Below are 16,954 nucleotides of genomic sequence, written 5' to 3' on the forward strand. Positions count from 1 at the left end.
GGTTAACTACACGGCATCACAATATTAATTTCAAGTTCAGAAATAACAGACTTAGGAATCTCCTTAGATCTCTTGGTTGATGGTATTTGCAATTATTAAAGTCCCAAACTGGCTTGTTTCCCAGTGCAGAAAAGGAGATGAATCCTATATTGTGTCTCTACTTACACTTTTAATGTCACACCTAATAGCTTAATTAATGAGCAAAGTCCTTGGCATCATATGCTAATGAGAGTGTTTCCTTGGGTCAATTATAAACCTAAGATTTTTTTCTTTTTTCTTTTTTAAATTATGAAAATATAATAACACATTTACAAATACAGAACAAAGTTACGTGTGTGTGTGTGTTAGTTGCTTAGTCATGTCTGACTCTTTGCAATCCAATCCCATAAACTGTAGTCTACCAGGCTTCTCTGTCCATGGAATTTTCCAGGCAAGAATGCTGGAGTAGGTTACCATTTCCTCCTCCAGGGGATCTTCCCAACCCAGGGATTGAACCTGCATCTTCTGGGTCTCCCTCACTGGCAGGTGGATTCTTTACCACTGAGGCACCTGGGAAGCCCAGCAAGTTCAGGTTGGGTATATTTCCATCCCTTCTATATTGAGGCTCACAGATGAAATAATACAAAATGCAATTGTGTGTTAAAGGCAACAAGAAAGGAAAAAACAGTGTTCAATGAGAGAACAGGGACTGTAGAATTCTGCAGGATCAAACAGACCAACAGAAGGCAAAACAAGGATGAAGGGCCTTCTAGAGAAGAGGATAGACTGTGAGGGGCTGGGAATATGCAGGGCATGCCTGGGGGAATGGGGAAGCTTCTATCATTTCTGGAACATTCTTTTGGGAGGAATGATGGCAATGAAGACTGGCTTCAGCTCAAGGAAATACACTCTGAGGAAAGGATGTGTGTGTGAAATGGTTAGGTCTGTGTTTTGGAGAAATAATTGAAAGCAGAGCACAGAATAAATCGGAGGAGGCAAGACTGAAGTCAGAATGAGCTGTTAGGAGTTTATTCTAACAGTCTAACTGGAAATGAATTCCAGTCTGAGCTTGGAGAGTGAACAGAGAAAGATGGGTGGGCTTGAGAAGCAGGGTTGAGAAAGACATATGCATGGACAACAGAGCGAAGATTTCAAGCATGACACCTGGGGGACCCACCTACCTGACATTCTGGGCTAGAAATAAAGCATTCACCTGACATGGTAGAGCTATAGCTGAATAATCAAGGTGGGAGTGCTTATTTAAGTGAAAACAAGAGCTTGAAGAATTACCATATAAACAGAAACATTATTTGTGAATTTTGTGAATACTGGCTGGAGTTCAATGATAGCCATATTTTCTAGAGAAGGCCTCCCTTTTACCTCCACTTTGGAGATAACCTATATGAAGCAGAAAGGTTCATTGTGATGCTTGCAAATGTGAAAGAGGATTCTAAGAGAGGCCTTCTTAACCCAGAGTCAATGTATTCCCAAGGGGTCCCTGGATAGACTTCAAAGCAGTCACGGGCTTGCATGGAAACAAATGACATCTTTACTTTCACAAACACCTACCTGAAACGTGGCCTTTCTTTCTGTCATAAATGTAGCCCCCCCCCCAAAAAAAAAATCATAGCCGTATTAGCTGAACCAATGACTTTGTCTCCAGTAGAAATTATATTTTCTTACCTCACTAGCATTGCAGAGATCTCAAAATCAATTTATGTTAATCACTACTTAACCTAATTTAAATCTGCTTCTGGATGTTATTACAAATGTCATCAGAGAAGCATACATGGAACTATATCATAGACTTGTTCTTTGAACCATTTAATGACTTCATTGAATTAAAAAAAAAAAAAAAAACATTGTTCAGGGGTGGGGCTTTGGCAAATTTCAAAAGGATTCATGGAACAAAAAAGTTTAAGAATCTCTGTCTCAATCCACCTGCCAATGCAGGGGACACAGGTTCGATCCCTGGTCCAGGAAGGTCCCACATGTTGTGAGGCAACTAACTCCAAGCACCACAACCGCTGAAGCCCACACTCTAGAGTCCCTGAGTTGCCACTGCTGAAGCCCCTGCACCTAGAGCCCATGCTCCACAACAGGCGAAGTCACTGCAATGAGAGGCCTGAGCATCTCACTGAAGAATAGCTCCAGCTCGCCGCAACTGGAGAAGGCCAACTCGCAGCAATGAAGACCCAGTGCAGCCAAAAACTGAAAAGAAAAGAACTTCTGTCTCAGAGACAGTGGTATGCTAGTTAATGTTTACCAACTGGCTTTCAAGGACAAAGGGAAGAACCAACCTGATGTGTAGTGTGTGCCAATTTCCATGGTGTAAATGCTCCTACTCTGACCAGTTTCAAGCTACCAATCTGAGGTCATAAGATGTACACAACCAAATCCTGTGAGCTGCCAAGAGCCAGCCCCAGCGCATCACTAAAGGGTTCTTCTCCACCAAAGATTTAGGTTAACAGTTGTCATAGCAGTGAATAATAAACTCAATTCATTTTCCACTCATGCAAGGATGTGGCAATAAAAGAGACATCTCAGAGTCTAAAAATAATCTCATTTAGAGTGGGGTAATATTTTTCACTCTGATAATGGAGCAGCATTTGATTAAGTGTGCTATACTGAGATTCTCTGTGAGCAATGAACCATGTTGTTATCTTCAACAAATTCATATGTAACACCCATTACCCATATGGTCTACCCCTAGCCCCTAATTTTATCATGTAGGATGTTTTATGATAAAGAGACCAAAACAGTTTATAAAGCCCCTTTCGCTATGTTTTGATGGAATGAGCTGGCAAGAGACAGCTTTCCAAAAAGTGCTGAACTGGGATTTCTCTGCACCTCCTATCAGGGTAGCTTGCTTGACTGCAGTTCATTGGTCTGTAACAAAATCTTAATTTAGAAACAGAGAGTTCATATTTCCCTAAGAGCGTTCATTCTAATTTTATACCAAATGCAATTCTGCCATTCTACTTGATGATCTAGGAGAGGAATCACAGTGTTGATTTTGAAGAGGTTATTTGAAATGCTCCACCGTAAGGCAGACCTTTTTTATAGACACTAGAAGGTTGGGTTTTTCAGATTAATCATTCTAAATGTACCTTAGCTTCTGTATTATTTTATGAAATGTTTAAAACAGGATCACAGAAAGCAAAGACTGATTGTATCTTCACGTCATTTCTATGCTGTTTTATCCACCTGGTTATCTCCTGAACCTAAAATAAGTCTCAAAGAAAATACATTCTATTGGTTCTGACTACTTTCAATTATAAATCAGGCCAAATCAGATAATAAATAGTTTCCATTGCGAAGCTTCGCCAAGAATGTTAAATCTAATAGTGCAGTTAAGGAAAATTTAACGGAAAACAATTGAATTGCAAATATTTTTGTTTGCCTAAACAGTCATGAAAGGGCAAAATACTTTCAAACATACTTTAAAGTCAGTGTGTGGTTAACTGCTGTGAAACTTCTCCCCATACACCAGATTTCCTTTTTCTTCTTCTCTTTACAAAAACTGCTATCCCATTTACTCTCTGATCCATATATTCTGGTACTTCTATCACAGATTTTGGTATCATCAATTTTATATGCCAATACTTCAAACTGTAAATGTGAATCCATCTGCCAATTTTTAGAAACCGGGTTGGATTGAAGCATACCCATAATGCACCACTGAAATCCTGCTAGATTATCAGCTTCCCCCAATCTTTTACTGTCATCTCTGCCATACTAACTCAAGGGGTTTTCTTTAACAATTCACTTTTACAAAGCATTTGACTTTAGTTGCTCTAGAAATATGAACTCTTTTTCACACTTATTTTGTTAATTTAAATATTATTCAATTAAATCACATAACTGCACTCACTGGTGCAACTGGCATAAAACGATTTGAAAACACTGCCTTCAGGTGTCTCAGAATCACACCTGCCTTCTAGTGTGTTTTCCCCACCTTTATTGAGATTCACAGGCTGTGTCAAACTTTCTCATACCCCCAGAACCAAAAGTAAAGGGCAGAGCACAGAGTGAGCATGAATTACTGCTTATTTAAATAACTGTGAAACATTTTACTACCCACGTAAACCAGTTAGTTGTCATCTCAATAACCACAAACAAATATTTTTAGATTTCTAAATATATTTTCTAAGCCTCAACAGTATACCTGATACTCCTCCTTCTAGAGGACTGGCATCCAAGCTGACGAACTGTCCCAAGCTTCAGGCATACAGGATATAAACTCCTCTACCGTGTTGATCTCTGCGTTAATGTGTAATGTCATTTTCACTTCAGCTGCAGGGAAGAGGTTCAGTACTGGTATCCTAGGGATCTGCTGGTTTTCTGATCATGTTGTTTTAATTTTTTTTAATCATATACCACAGAAGATTTCAGCTGAGGGCTGATCAAAATACTTGTTGCCTCAATAACAGACTGCTATCAAAGGTCTCTCTCCTGCACCATTTTTAAAGCTACTATTCCACAGTCAGCCTGGAAGGCTTGAAAAAAACACAATGTATCAAAAAATAAGATCCTGGAAAATCATAAAACATTTCAAATATACTCTTAAATAAGGAAGCGCTAATTCTATTTGTCTTATTTTAGGTCTGCTAATTCCATCACTTCTTCAGGGTGTTGTGTGAAAGTCGCTCAGTCATATCTGACTCTTTGTGACCCCATGGACTATACAGTCCATGGAATTCTCCAGGCCAGAATACTGGAGTGGGTAGCCTTTCCCTTCTCCAGGGGATCTTCCCAACCCAGAGATCGAACCCAGGTCTCCGGCATTGCAGGCGGATTCTTTACCAGCTAAGCCACAAGGGAAGCCTAAGAATGCTGGAGTGGGTAGACTATCCCTTCTCCAGTGGATCTTCCTGACCAAGGAATGGAACTGGGGTCTCCTGCATTGCAGGCAGATTCTTTACCAACTGACCTATCAGGGAAGCCTCAGGGTGTTATTAGCGGGCAATTATATGGCTTCACCCAGAGGAGGAAATGGCAACCCACTCCAGTGTTCTTCCCTAGAGAATCCTGTGGACAGAAGAGCCTGGTGGGCTGCCGTCGATGGGGTCGCACAGAGTCAGACATGACTGAAGCAACTTAGCATGCATCCATGCATTGGAGAAGGAAATGGCAACCCACTCCAGTGTTCTTGCCTGGAGAATCCCAGAGACAGGGGAGCCTGGTGGGCTGCCGTCTATGGGGTCACAGAGAGTCGGACACGACTGAAGTGACTTAGCAGCAGCAGCAGCATATGGCTTCACCATACTCACCATGAACTTCACTTTTTAAACTTGTTTGAAAAATTATTGATTTATTTTTGGCCGCTCTGAATCTTTGTTGCTGCACACGGGCTTTCTTTAGTGGCAGCCGGCAGGGGCTACTCTGTAGTTGCGGTATGTGGGCTTCTCCCTGTGGTGGCTTCTTGCTGCAGAGCACAGGCTCTAGGCTCAAGGGCTCCAGTATTGCAGCACATAGGCTCAGTGGCTGTGGCTCTTGGGCTCTAGAGTATCACCTCAGTAGTTGTGGCAGGTGGGCTTAGTTGCCCCACGGCATGTGGAATCTTCCCAGATCAGGGATAGAACCAGAATCTAACTTAGACAACTAGTTAATGTCCAGCATTTTCTAATCTTCAAACTCCATCTGTTCTTACTCAAACTAAATCTACTGATGTCCATCTTTTAAGTACTTCCTGTATCATCAATTAATACTTTTAATAGTCCTCTTAAATCTCCATCTATGGAATTCCCCAGACTACTTTCTCCAGCCAAACTGCAGTCTATATATTCCAGCCCCATACGTTAAGTACATATTTATAACATCTACTTCAATAGAATGGAGGTACCTGACATCTTGAAAAAGACACTTACTTATCAGTTCCTGCCATCTGTGGTTGGCTGGTGCCATCCTGGTTTTATGATCAAGATAAAATTGAGGCAATAAAGTCAGCAGTTTCCGGATTCTCTCTAGATTTTATAAGTCAGTACACATTATTTCTGCTTTGTTGTTTCTTTTTCTCTAGTGGTTTGTTCTTGCCCTTTTGTTTTTCTCATTACCATCTCCATTCGGGGGAGGAGAGGATGAAGGGAAGGAGATAAAATTTAAATGAGGTCATCTGGCCAGTTCCTCATTGGCTGAAGCAGATTCCCAGGAGGGCAGTTTCACGAGCTACATTCTCTCCATGGCCCCCATTACCCTGGATAGATGCAAGTTTGCTCCAGCGCTACAGACTGTGACCCATTTCCTGCCAGATGCTTTACACTTGTGTCTCATGGTCATGAGAGGTGACAGGGCCAACGGGTAGCGATGACTCAGGAAAATCCTGCCTCACGTTGGGAAAAACAAGTGGGTGTGTAAGTCTTTCTTATCCCTCAAACCACTGAACTCTTGTCACTTGTTAAACTCTTGGCTTAAAGGTCGGTCAGGAAACAACGTTGTACCTACTGGCTGAAACAGGTTTTGAAGATTATCTGTTCATCTTTCTCCCCTTCAACCTCTACAGTGCCATTTAAACTGAGTGGATTCAGAGCCTCTCCAAGATGTGTCACTTTGGTATGCGGATTGTTTTCAGCTGAAGACAATCAAGGCCCAAACGTTTCCTACCTAAAGGAATTCACATAAGGAGCCTGGGACAAAGAACTATCACCAGAGATAACTTTTTATCTGAATGACCTATGCGCATGGCATGGCAAACATCTCATGACCCCACATCTGCTCTTCTTATCATCCTGTGAATCACCCTCTTCACCTTTGAAGCCCCAGGTCCCTGTTTCATTCTTTAGCTCAGGATGGCATCTGCCCAACTTATCTTACGGGACTCCTGTATGTATGTAATTAAGCTTGTTTTTCTACTGTTAATCTGTCTTATGTAGATTTGACTCATAGCCCAGCCAAAAAGAGAACCTAGAATGGTAGAGGAAAAACTTTTCCTTGCCCGTAAAACCAGAACCAAATGTGAGCTTTTGTAGAGCCCACAAGCTAAGAAAGGTTTTTACATTTTTTAATGGTTGGGAAAAATCCCAAGAGGAGTAGTTCATGACACATGAAAAATGGATAAAATTCTGATTTCACTGGCCATGGATCAAGTTTCATTGGAACCACCACCCCAATCGTTTATGTACCACCTGTGACTACTTCTGTGCTACAAAGGCAGGAATGAGTCACCGCAACAGAAACTGTCCGGCCTGCAATGATGAAAATACTTGCTACCTGGTCCTTTGGAGAAAATCTGCTGCCCCTGTCCTTTCACAGTGTACACATTTCTGGTATCCAAACCAGCTCTGAATCCATGTGTTTTCTTTATTACTTTCCATTTGTGCATATTCTTTTATTTCTCTTGAAATGCTAAGTCAGGGGTGCTACCTCCATTAAAAAAATGGCTATTACTCTCCATTTGTAGAAAGTATATACTATGTGAAAACCAAGATTTTTGAAAGATCATAAAAAACAAATGATGCTTCATCCCTTCCAGATGATTAATACAGTTTAATGTGTATGCCAATGGACTTGTGATACTACTACTAAATCATTTTCACACTTTCTCAAATGCCAAAAGAAATGAATTTTGCTTCTGAACCATAATTGAAATGCTAATTGGTAATAGAGGAACTAAGCCCATTTCTATGGTATAAAATCAAAACACACAAACTCTGGGTTACCATTATTTTTCAGAAGATTAAATTCAGGCAATGATAACTCCCATTTTGGAGAATATAAAGAATAGTTTAAATGGCTCTGGGTGTGGCCTTCAAGCCCTGAGCAGAGTGTACCAGGAAGTCAGCTGTCTGGGGCTGACAGTATGTTGTCCAAGGAGGTAGTCATGTCAGGACAGCAAGTTCATTGTCAAGGAGGCTGCACTGCAGGTTGGGGTGGAAAGCCCGCAACCAAAGAGGGTCTCAGAAATGGGATTCCTGGCTTGCATCTTGGAGTGGTCAAATGGTCTGCTCTATTCCCACAACCCCCATCCACACACAGAGTGGGAGAAAGGAGGCTAGTTCTCTTTCTGTAGCTTTTCCCAGAATCGCAGCCTGAGGTGCATATTTGAGTCCAAGGAGTTTATCTGGGAGGCAGTCCCAGGAAACATCAGTCTAGGCAGTGGGAAAGTTAGACAGGAAAGGGAAGGCAGACGAGGAAGGATGTGTTTACCAAGGGCACATTCAGATGAATAGCTTGAATATAATCCCTCCAGGAAGTTCAAGGAAAAGGCCTCACTTTGAGACTTCTCAGGAACACCTGGAACAGCAAATTCACCTTCTTCTACCTCCCAGGATCTTCCCGACCCAGGGATTGAACCCACATCTCTCATATTTCCGGCATCGGCAGGTGGGTTCCTTACCACTAGTGCCACCCGGGAAGCCCCTTTATCAGTATGGGGGTTGCCAACAACTTAGCAAGGTGTCAGCCCACATAATCATGGCTGGACCTGACATTTGCACACAGGCTACAGCAAAATGGCTCCTGTCATGACTGGTGCTGTTCTTCTTCTCCCTCACTGAACATGCCAGAAGCTGAGAGGTGCCCTGCCCTGGGGATACCAGTATGTACTACAGTGTAGAGAGGGCTAATGCGGGACAGGAGGAGGCAAAGGATTCAATTACACGAAAGGTTTCATCTTATCCTTCCTTCCTGGCAGTAGTTTAAATTATATTGCAACTGAACCCAAAGCAGCAGACTCGTCACTTACCAATATACACATTTCCAGATATGGTATAAATGAAGCTTGTCCACCCTGAAAAGGGACCAGCGACATTAAAAGGTTAGTGTCCATAATGCCAAAAGGAACAAAGGGATAACAGTATCAAATATTTAACAATATCTCTATATGAAATATAAATATAAAAGCTTATATAACAGATATAAATGATAAGTTTGGAGATCAAATCTTTTAGATACATATACTTTCTTACATTTAAGTTCTATAAACAGCTTAGAACACACACACTCCCACATGCATGCTTGCACATGCAAATTCATGCACATGTGCACACACGTGCAAATACACATACCACACAGAGCTAAACCTAAATGACCTGATACCAAATGTTTAAGAACCGCCCAAGCAGACAGTATGCTAGTTGCTGACTGTATATCTATATGCCAACAACTGTACTAATAAAGCAGCTGTCCCTCCCAGGCAGAACATCATGCTAATAACTACAACTCACCCGTTTGGCTTATCTTCAGTTCCCTGGACCTCAAGCAGTTTTAAGTGTAAAAAGAACGCTAGAAATGGGCTTCTCTTTACTTAGTTGCATTTTAGTTTCCAGTCAACACTCTCTTTTCTGTCCTAAAACAGAGCGTCAGTTCCAGGGATGTGGAGAGGCATAATCTTTGGGGTATGAATGGGCTTCAGATGGCTTGTGCCCTCCTTGGAATTGTTCACAGAATTTTTCAAGCAGATAAGCTTTTCTGTGAAGATGGTACATAGCATTGGCCAGATTCCCACTGTGACCCATGGGCCAAGAACTCAGAAATACAGATGACCACTATCTGCCCTCTTGGCACTGGCATTGGATTTCCACAGATATTTATGTACTGTCCCTGTGGCCCAGAGGAGATCCTTCAGTGCCACTGAGGGACATGAACGTAGGAGGGGCCAGGTCAAAACAGAATCAGGACGTCACTCCGTGTGTCTTTGGTGAAAAAGAAGATTCATGCAGGGAATGCAGGGTTGTGTCCAAGGTACAAGGGCAGGATCCAGACTGAGGTCTGTGGGAGAGTCAACGTGCTGATACAGTAAATAAAACCAAGGCAGGCGTGGAAGAATTATAGAGGACAAAGTAGACACTAGGGATGTGGTTGTGCTGCCAGGTGGGTTAAAATGTGCAAGAGGGGCCCACACAATAAGGCATGACTGGTCAAACTTAACATAAACTGAGTCTGGTTCAGAAAACCTAAAGAATGGCAAAACAAAGACAGACACTCAGGTGGATGCTGGATGGTATTTTTTCATCCTCCTCTTTCACAGTTTTTCCTCCCCAAGATTTGACTAGAATGTGTTTAAGGGCTCTGGAAGTAAATCTGTCTGCTCAGAGCACACTCGCACTTTTGCTTCCTTACTGAACCACCGGCTCAGTCTTCTGAACTTGACCTCCCATCATCTAGAGACCAGCTACCACTCACATGAAGTGGTTGTGAGTGGAGACAGAAGAGAAAGACAAGGCCATGGATCTTCATGCTGTGTGCAATACGGAAGAGGGAGGTTCATGCTAGATGCTGAAAACACATGCTAGCCACTCCCAGCCCATAAATATCATTAACAATTTTATATTTATGCTTTCAGTTTCTTTTTTTCTCCTTTTTTGGGGGAGGCGGTGCGGGGATGCACCATGCAGCATGTGGGATCTTCTCTGACCAGGGATTGAACCTATGCCGCCTGCACTGGAAGCCAGGAGTCTTGACCACTGGACCACCAGGAAAGTTCCTTTTTTTCTTTTATGCACTATATATTATTTGCTTAAAAACTAGAACTCAGCATTCTATTTTGGATACCTTTCCATGTCAAAACATAGAGAAATAACCCATTTTGGGGAAAGCCTACAAAGCATTCCATTGCAAGAACGTGTTGTGACTGACATAATAGATCCTCTGCTCATGGTTGAAAGGTATAAAAAAATTAATGGTTTCTGAGTTTCACAGAACCTCAAAGGTCTCAATTGCCCAAGTGGGTTTTTATTTGGAATCATTGTGATTGTTCCAATATCATTTTTCCTCCACCTCCTTTGCTTCATTCCTCCTCATCCTCCAAGCAGAAAATTAGTCCACACATAAGTACCTTGGTCTGTTTTCTTCCCCTTTTTATCTTTTTAAATCTTTTATTACTATATGCATTCACCTATTTTTGTTCCTTGCACAAGTCTTCTATTATGATAGAGAGTTCACCTTCACCACTACTAACACAATTCATGTTACTGGTTAGAAGGTACAGAGGGAATAAAATAGAAACAGAGGGTAATTTCCTTGTTTTTAACATGTTGTTTACCTGCACTTCTATTAAACCTTGTTTAAGATCCACTAAGCATTTGTTTCTTAAAGCTATAACAAAACAACAGTCAAACTATGTGAATGCTTATATATGTTTACAAACTACCACATTTTCTTGGAATTCCTTCTCTGCTAAGAGCAGGATTATATCAGCAAAGAATTCTCTTGTGAGATTTCCAGGTCCTTCCCAACGCTCTTTCTTCCTCTGTCTCTCCTCTCACTTTTCTGTACTGCACCAGAAATGGATACATCCTGACATTTTGCTGTGGGAGGTCACAGGCCTTGAAAACATTGTCTCCAAGCCACTGGCTCTTCACAGCTGGGAAGGGCTCTCCCTCCCACCCTGAGGCTATGACACAGAACAGGAGTTGGGAGGAAGGTCACATTTTATCCCTGGACCCGTTGCTTGGTTTAATTGGAAACACATTTAAGACAGACCTCCTACATACAGCCCAACAGATGACGTGTAGAACTTTTCTTTTAAACACGTAAATCATGCTCTGTGGCATTTGCTCTCATTTCCAGGGAGGTTCCGAATTCCTGCAAACATCCCTAGTGAGAACTTTTCTTGGCCTATGTTCCTTGCCTTAACCCAGCTCATTTTCCTCCTCCTCAGTCTTAAGTTCATTTTCATGAGCTTTCCAACAGCTGCTTATACATGTACATGTAGAGAAAGTAGAAAAATATGGCCTGGTGACACGCAAAATCCATGACAAAGGTTAGCTCTGGGTTGGGAAGGGGAGAAGGCAACCGGGCTAAGCAGAGAAGGAACCTCTCCCCAAACTGTGGGTCACATCGGATGCCACACCCTGAAGCAGTGTTGGTTCCTAAGAGCCTCCCCCTAGATACTGTGAAACTCAGCTTGGGTAGGCAGCTCATTCACCATGGACCCCATGTCTGGCCTCCTGGACAGCAGGCAGACCCACTGGATATCTCTCTCTCCCTCCTCATTCCACCACACTATTTGCTAATTATTACTTTGAGGGCTTCCCTGATGGCTCAATTGATAAAGAATCCGCCTGCAGTGTGAGAGACTGGGGTTCGATCCCTGGATTGGGGAGGTCCCCTGGAGAAGGAAACAGTTACCCACTCCAGTATTCTGGCCTGGAGAATTCCATGGACTGTACAGTCCATGGGATCGCAGAGTTGGACACGACTGAGTGACTTTCACTTCACTATTACTTTGAAATAATTTCAGACACAGAAAAGCTACCAAAATAGTAGAGATTTACCATACACCACTCACCCAGATTCTCTAAAAGCTAACCTGGTATCACATATGCTTTATCAATCTCTCTAGAAATACACATCATTCTTTTTTTTTTTTTCTGAAGTACTTGAGAGTAAACTTGGAGACATGATACCCTTTTACTTTGAAGGAATTTTCAGCAAGTATTTCCTAAAAACAAGAGTATTTTCCAATATAACCTGAGTGCACTTATAAAAATGATGACATTGATACAATATAAATGAAAAAATTATGACCATTAATGTAATACTATAAGCTATGTGCAGACATTTAAATTGAGCCAGTTGTGTCAGTAATGCGCTTTAGGGCAAAAAGAAAAATACATGTTTAGACCAGGATGGAATTCAGGTTCACGTGTGGCATTTAGTTGTCACTTATAATCTCCTTTCATCTGAAATGGTTCTTCAGCCTTTTTCTTCATTAAAAGTACAGACTTATTATTTTGTTTTTTAATTTTTTTATTTATTTTTAATTGGAGGATAATTGCTTTACAATATTGCGATGGTTTCTGCCAAACATCACCATGAACCAGCCATAGGTATACATATGTCCCCTCCCTCTTGAACCTCCCTCCCACCTCCCACCCCATCCCACCCCTCTAGGTTGTCACAAAGCACTGGATTTGAGCTCCTTGTGTCATACAGCAAATTCCCACTGGCTATCTGTTTTACATATGGTAATGTATGTTTCAATGCTACTCTCAGACTTGTTATTTTGTAGAATGCCCCTCAGTTTGGATTTCTTTGATGGGTCCTCGTCATGACAGCATTGTTTGTTAATCCCTTTCCCTCTCAACTTTAGAGATGCATTTTTATTTTCAATGCTTTAATTTTTTTAGTTCAGAAGAGCACGAAGGATGAAACAAGGAACGTATACATTGACATATTTATTTCGTTTCTTTCTTCTCTTTTGCAGATAAAATCATATAGGTGAGAGAAACAGCCCCTAACTAGTTGCTTCCAGTCAATTTTCTATACCCAGAGAATATGATTTTCTTGCAGGAGAAGAGGGTGTGAGAGAATGGTCACATCCCAGATCTTCCAGCAAGAAGGAATTCAAGGGGGAGCTGAAGCAGAGTGAAAGCAGATTTATTCAGGGAGATACACACTCCTTGACAGACTGTGGGTCCTTCCAGAAGGTGAGAGAGGCCCTGGGGTAAGGCGTGGTTAGTTTTTATGGGCTGGGTAACTTCATACACTAATGAGTGGGAGGATGATTCAAGCTATTTTGGGGAAAGGGTAGGGATTTCCAGGATTGGGCCACCACCCACTTTTTGGCCTTTTATGGTTAGCCTCTGAACTGTCATGGCACCTGTGGGTGTGTCAGTTAGCATATGCTGATGTATTATAATGAGCGTGTAATGAAGCTCAAGGTCTAGTGGAAGTCAAGTCTTCCACCATCTTAGGCCTAGTAGGTTCTAACCAGTTTTTGTTGTTTCTGCTTCGATAGTCACATCTTTCTCTCACTCTGACTCCCATCTTCCTCTTTTATTTATACAGACCCTTATGATTCCATCAGCCCACCTGGATTACCTAGGCTAATCTCCCATCTCAAGATCCTTAATTTAACCAGAGCTGTAACCCCCTGTATCATGTAAGGTAACACAGTCAAAGGTTCCAAGACTAGGATGTGGACATCTTTGTGCAGCCATTATTCTGCTATTACAGAATAATAGGATAAGCTGTATGTTCTCTTAAGAAATTTTGTTGACTTATGTATATATGTGTTTAGTTGCTCAGTTGTGTCCGATTCTTTGTGACTCCATAGACTGTAGCCTGACAGGTTCCTCTGTCTATGGGATTCTCCAGGCAAGAATACTGGAGTGGGCTGCCATTTCCTTCTCCAGGGGATCTTCCCAACCCAGGGATTGAACCCGGGTCTCCTGCATTGCAGGCAGACTCTCCACCAGCTGAGCTATGAGGGAAGCCTGGTCTAGTTGTAAAACAGTAATAATTGAGATCCTTCAACAGGTCAGCATTCTCCATCTTCCAAAGGATACTGTGGCCATTCAGTATCACAGAAGAAGATCTGGAGTGTCTTTTTAAATTCTGGGAATCAAACTTGTTCCAGTTTTTTAAATACATTTTAAAGAAGTGGTTCTGGAACTGCTAGCTCCAATCTGTAAAAGAGAAAAAAGCAGCATTCACAGCTGTGGCTTTTTTCCACCAGAAGTGTCCTTCCCTGCTCTAGATGGGGGTGTAGACAGACTCTCCACCGAAGCTTTCCTTCCTTGGTCAGATTTAGTCTGTCCCTTACCAACATAGGTGCCTTATTCATCCCTCCCGGTTCTACCACTGAGGCGGGGTGGAGATGCACCAAGGATAGACCTGATGGCACCCCAGATTGATTTCTCGTTCCTTACCGCCAAGACCTTTGTTTGATTTGCCAGAGCAGTTTCCCAGGATGCTTCCGAAGCTAGGACTACTAGGGGAAGCATCTATCGTACCTGTGCTTGTGCACATTCCTGCGTATAGTCCTGACTGCAGTAGAAATGGTGACTCATAAAGAGATGAACAACAACCAAGATGTCCCTTCTGAGTGTCACCACGCCAGTAGAGCAAAAGAGGTGGTGGAGGGTTGGCCAGCGAAGAAAAAGTGATTTTTGTCCTTAAGCTATTAGGACCAATCCTTCCAATTCATTTCCAAAGATTCCACAAAAGAATATCTAAGGGTTTGAGACAAAAGCCATCAGAGAGCCCCCTCGGGTCCACTAAGAGCTAGCACTACCAAAGGAAGAAGCCCATTGCATTTCCAATCTGAAGAATCACATATACTCTAAAGAAAAGCTAAAAGTTGAGGGAAGCAAAGAGAGCTTACGAAATGAAGTTTTTCTGTAACATAACAATCCTCCAGTTTTAACATTGCAGATCATGCTTTTAAACATCTAGTAGCAGGGATACTGTGAAGGAAGATGGAAAAAATAAACAGAGTGGGTACTGAGGGCCCAACTGTGATACAGTCAGTGAGAAGACAAAGGGGACAGGAGGATCAGAAGGCACAAGATTCTTGGAAAAGACTGATATTTTTCCAGAAATATAGACTTATGACCTTCTCAATGAATGATAACAAACAGTGTTATCTGGACATCAGTTTATAGCAAGGGAAATCACACTGCTTTGCAAGAGATGGTAAAAGTCACTGCAAAAAAAAAAAAAACCAAAACAAAAAAGATAACTACTTATTATTATTTTAGCCAAGAACTAACATGAAAAATGTGTGGCTAATGTGAGAAGAATCTGGTACTGTCAGAGATTCGACAAATTGGATTCTTTGTAAGAGATGCACCATCTAGCTCAATTCCTGATATCAACTGCCTTCCAAATCATCACTGCATGAAACATCTGTTTTCTGCAAGATTAGCACAACTCTACAGAAACGTGCCTTGCCCAAAGGAAGTAAAGAGATGGTAAAAATTGATTCCAATACTATTTGTGGGAAGGAATTCAGATAAAACCTCATCTGACTCATGCAAAATGTTACCAGTCTCCCTTAACTGGATGTCCCTCAGGACATAAGCATTTTCCTGGTGTCGGAAACGGGATGGCAGCAGTGCATGCCCTATTTCTAGCCTTTAGTTTGGTAACGGAACAACAAAATCAACGTTAAATTAGTGAGAGTGCAAAGCTTATGACAAAAGCCAAACATAACCCAGACATCCACGTCAAATCCCTTTAGCATGAGTAACAAAACAATCCAGAGAAGGCAATGGCACCCCACTCCAGTACTCTTGCCTGGCAAATCCCATGGATGGAGGAGCCTGGTAGGCTGCAGTCCATGGGGTCGCTAAGAGTCGGACACGACTGAGCGACTTCACTTTCACTTTTCACTTTCATGCATTGGAGAAGGAAATGGCAACCCACTCCAGTACTCTTGCCTGGAAAATCCCAGGGATGAGGGAGCCTGGTGGGCTGCCGTCTGTGGGGTTGCACAGAGTCGGACATGACTGAAGTGACTTAGCAGCAGCAGCAACAAAACAATCAAAATATTATAAACAAAACATGATGAGGACCCAAAACATGATGAGACCCATTGTAGCCAATGGGCTACAATTTCAAGGAATATTTGATGAAACACAGCTCTCAAATAAATTTAGACAGTCCTTGGATTTTATAATGGAATTTGATCCAGGAAGGTGGTTTAAAAAGACAGAAGGTGACCCTGAGTTGAATGATTTGATATTAAAATTTATACAGTATAATTTTACTAACCAATATGTTGGATTAAAGAGTTTGCCTGCAATGCAGGAGATCTGGGTTCAATCTCTAGGTTGGGAAGATCCCCTAGAGAAGGGAAAGGCTACCCACTCCAGCATTCTGGCCTGGAGAATTCCATGGACTGTATAGTCCATGGGGTCGCAAAGAGTCAGACACAAATGAATGACTTTCACTTTCACTTTTATGTTGGGTTACAGGCAGCCAGAACTATTAAATAAGAAGTGCTGCTTTATAATACCTAAATTGTTTGCCTGGAGTTGGACAGGGAAGCCTCAAACTTTAGATTTGTCAGCTAACACAATGAAAGCATGGATGAGTGTATATGGGGGGCAAGTGGAGAACACACTGTAACTGAAAGTGACATACTGCAAAAGACACGTTTGTCTGCGTCCTAACTAGGTTTGTAACAGACTCGTTTAAAGTGAGTTTACAGTGACCCAATGATAAACATGCATTTCTAAGCTACTTGTTCTTGTATGAGTCACAAAACGTCTTTGAAACAACTCTGTTTAAAATCCATAATGACAAA

The 16,954-nt window shown here is 41.9% G+C and overlaps 1 protein-coding gene across 3 annotated transcripts in view; it reads right to left on the bottom strand.

Moving 5' to 3' along the window:
• PIR (pirin) overlaps positions 1–16,954 on the bottom strand; it is a 97,763-nt gene that overhangs the window by 16,911 nt on the left and 63,898 nt on the right. For all 3 annotated transcript variants that reach the window (XM_055563174.1, XM_055563173.1, XM_055563175.1), the window contains exon 7: positions 8,663–8,707. In XM_055563174.1, the coding sequence (XP_055419149.1) occupies positions 8,663–8,707 (45 nt within the window). The remainder of the gene's footprint in view (positions 1–8,662; positions 8,708–16,954) is intronic.

The sequence above is a fragment of the Bubalus kerabau genome, chromosome X (genome assembly GCF_029407905.1).
Source record: "Bubalus kerabau isolate K-KA32 ecotype Philippines breed swamp buffalo chromosome X, PCC_UOA_SB_1v2, whole genome shotgun sequence".
In the NCBI taxonomy this organism is placed as follows: domain Eukaryota; kingdom Metazoa; phylum Chordata; class Mammalia; order Artiodactyla; family Bovidae; genus Bubalus; species Bubalus kerabau.